Genomic DNA, 1,799 nt, shown 5'->3' on the forward strand with positions numbered 1-1,799 from the left:
ACGGAAAAAAACAGGCGTTCCCTCTGCAGCTCACCTGAGGTGCTTCCTGCCTCCTCGAAGTCGATGTTCCCCAGGTGCAGCACTCCAGCCACCACCCGGAACAGATCCAGCTTCTCCGTGTCGCCCAGACCGATCTTCTTCATGGCGACGCACATCCTGTTGAAGTCGCCGTGGTCGTCCAGCAACGGGTCCTTCAACGGGCCGGATTTTGCGTGCTGAGGAACAAGAACAGAACGATTACCCAGTCTGACGGCGCTGAGGCTCTTCCTGACCTGAAGGGGGCACTGTTGGGTTTATCTTGTTCATTTCACTCCAAAGAACAAGAGAAGAAGAAACGCCTGAATATCTGTTTAAACTGGACTGGATCGATCCGGTTCTGGAAATCTGCGCTAATAGGAGGAGCTCTGAAATCCTCCGGACAAGACTCTGCGCTACGTCTACACCTGATGGACGAAGGACCAGAATGCATGTGTGTCACAGTTAGTGCAGATAAGCCCCGCCCCTTCCGCAGAAACTCTGCTGCACCTCTCCTTAATTGTAGGTGACCGCAGACAGGAGGCCTCTGATTGGTCAAATCTAGATCCGCTCTACTCTATGCGTATTTCCTGTTTGGTTCCATACCGGCTTGTTTTGTTTGTCTGACTGCCATTGTGGAAAACGACTGGAGAAGATGGAGTAGCTAGAAGAGCGAGGTATGCGAGAACGCTGGGACCCTTTTTCCACCTGGATCCCCGCTCTTTTTGGCCCTCATGTCCCTCCGTTGTCACACAAACTTGCCCCCACTTCCTCACCGCCTCGGCCGTATTGTAGAAGCAGTTTTATTGTCTTATATATCTTTACACGTGGCCCTATACTTGCTTAGCAACAAAACAGTACATTCTGAAGGTCAAGTATGAGTCTTAGCAATAATAAAGTCCCTAATGTCTAATTCGTACGCAACTAGATGATGTATGAGGAGGTTTGGCATAAACAGAGAACATCTGTATAAACATTCCTCCGAGTGTCAAATCAAGCGCCGGCGTCGACCAGCCCACGTGAATTCCAGTAAGCTTTCGACATGATATTCCTGTGCATGTGCAGTTACATAATGCGATGTGGAAACTATAAATGCCGCCTGAAATGGACTGAAGGTTGGGGGATAACAGGATTGTGACGATGCGTTGCTGGATGTATGAAGTGTTTAAGACAGCTGTATGAATTCGGTTTTGTAATTAAATGTGTTCCCCCCTCCGGATGATAAAATGGTGTGAATCGTGGCCTTCTTTCTGTCATAAGGGAATTCTACCAATGAGCTTCCATAGTATCTAGACCCACAGCTAGTTCCTGATTGGCCCTCTGGCGTTGTGGCGTGGGATAACATAGCGCAGACCACGCTTTAATATTGGGCAGAAATCTAAAATATCTGCGATAAGCTCACTGCGACACGCTGCTGGGGGAGGATAACCAGCGTGGTCTGTGCTACATGCTGTGGGTCTAGATACGGCCGAGGCGGTGAGGAAGTGGGGGCGAGTTTAGTCCGACGACGAAAAAACATGAGGGCAAAAAGAGCGGAGATTCAGCTGGAAAAAGGGTCCCAGCGTTCTCGTGCACCTCGCTCTTCTAGCGGGTCAAACTCCACGAGTTGTTTTCCGCAATTTCGGTCATAAAAACAAAACAAGCCGGCCTCCTGTCTGCGGCGCTGTCTGCGGTCAGCTACAATCTGGGAGAGGAGCAGCGGAGCGTCTCTGGAGGGGGCGGGGACGTCGACACTCTGAAGCCTTCTTCTTTTTTTTTAATGGCGGTTGGCAAACAACTTATAG

General features: G+C 50.0%; 1 protein-coding gene across 8 annotated transcripts in view; it reads right to left on the minus strand.

Moving 5' to 3' along the window:
- The window catches only part of LOC107101489 (unconventional myosin-VI-like), a 76,546-nt gene that overhangs the window by 39,553 nt on the left and 35,194 nt on the right, over window positions 1-1,799 (minus strand). For all 8 annotated transcript variants that reach the window (XM_015400439.1, XM_015400438.1, XM_015400437.1 and 5 more), the window contains exon 11: window positions 35-215. In XM_015400439.1, coding sequence (XP_015255925.1) covers window positions 35-215 — 181 coding nt within the window. The remainder of the gene's footprint in view (window positions 1-34; window positions 216-1,799) is intronic.

The sequence above is a fragment of the Cyprinodon variegatus genome, unplaced genomic scaffold, assembly GCF_000732505.1.
Source record: "Cyprinodon variegatus isolate N-32 unplaced genomic scaffold, C_variegatus-1.0 Scaffold1103, whole genome shotgun sequence".
Lineage (NCBI taxonomy): Eukaryota > Metazoa > Chordata > Actinopteri > Cyprinodontiformes > Cyprinodontidae > Cyprinodon > Cyprinodon variegatus.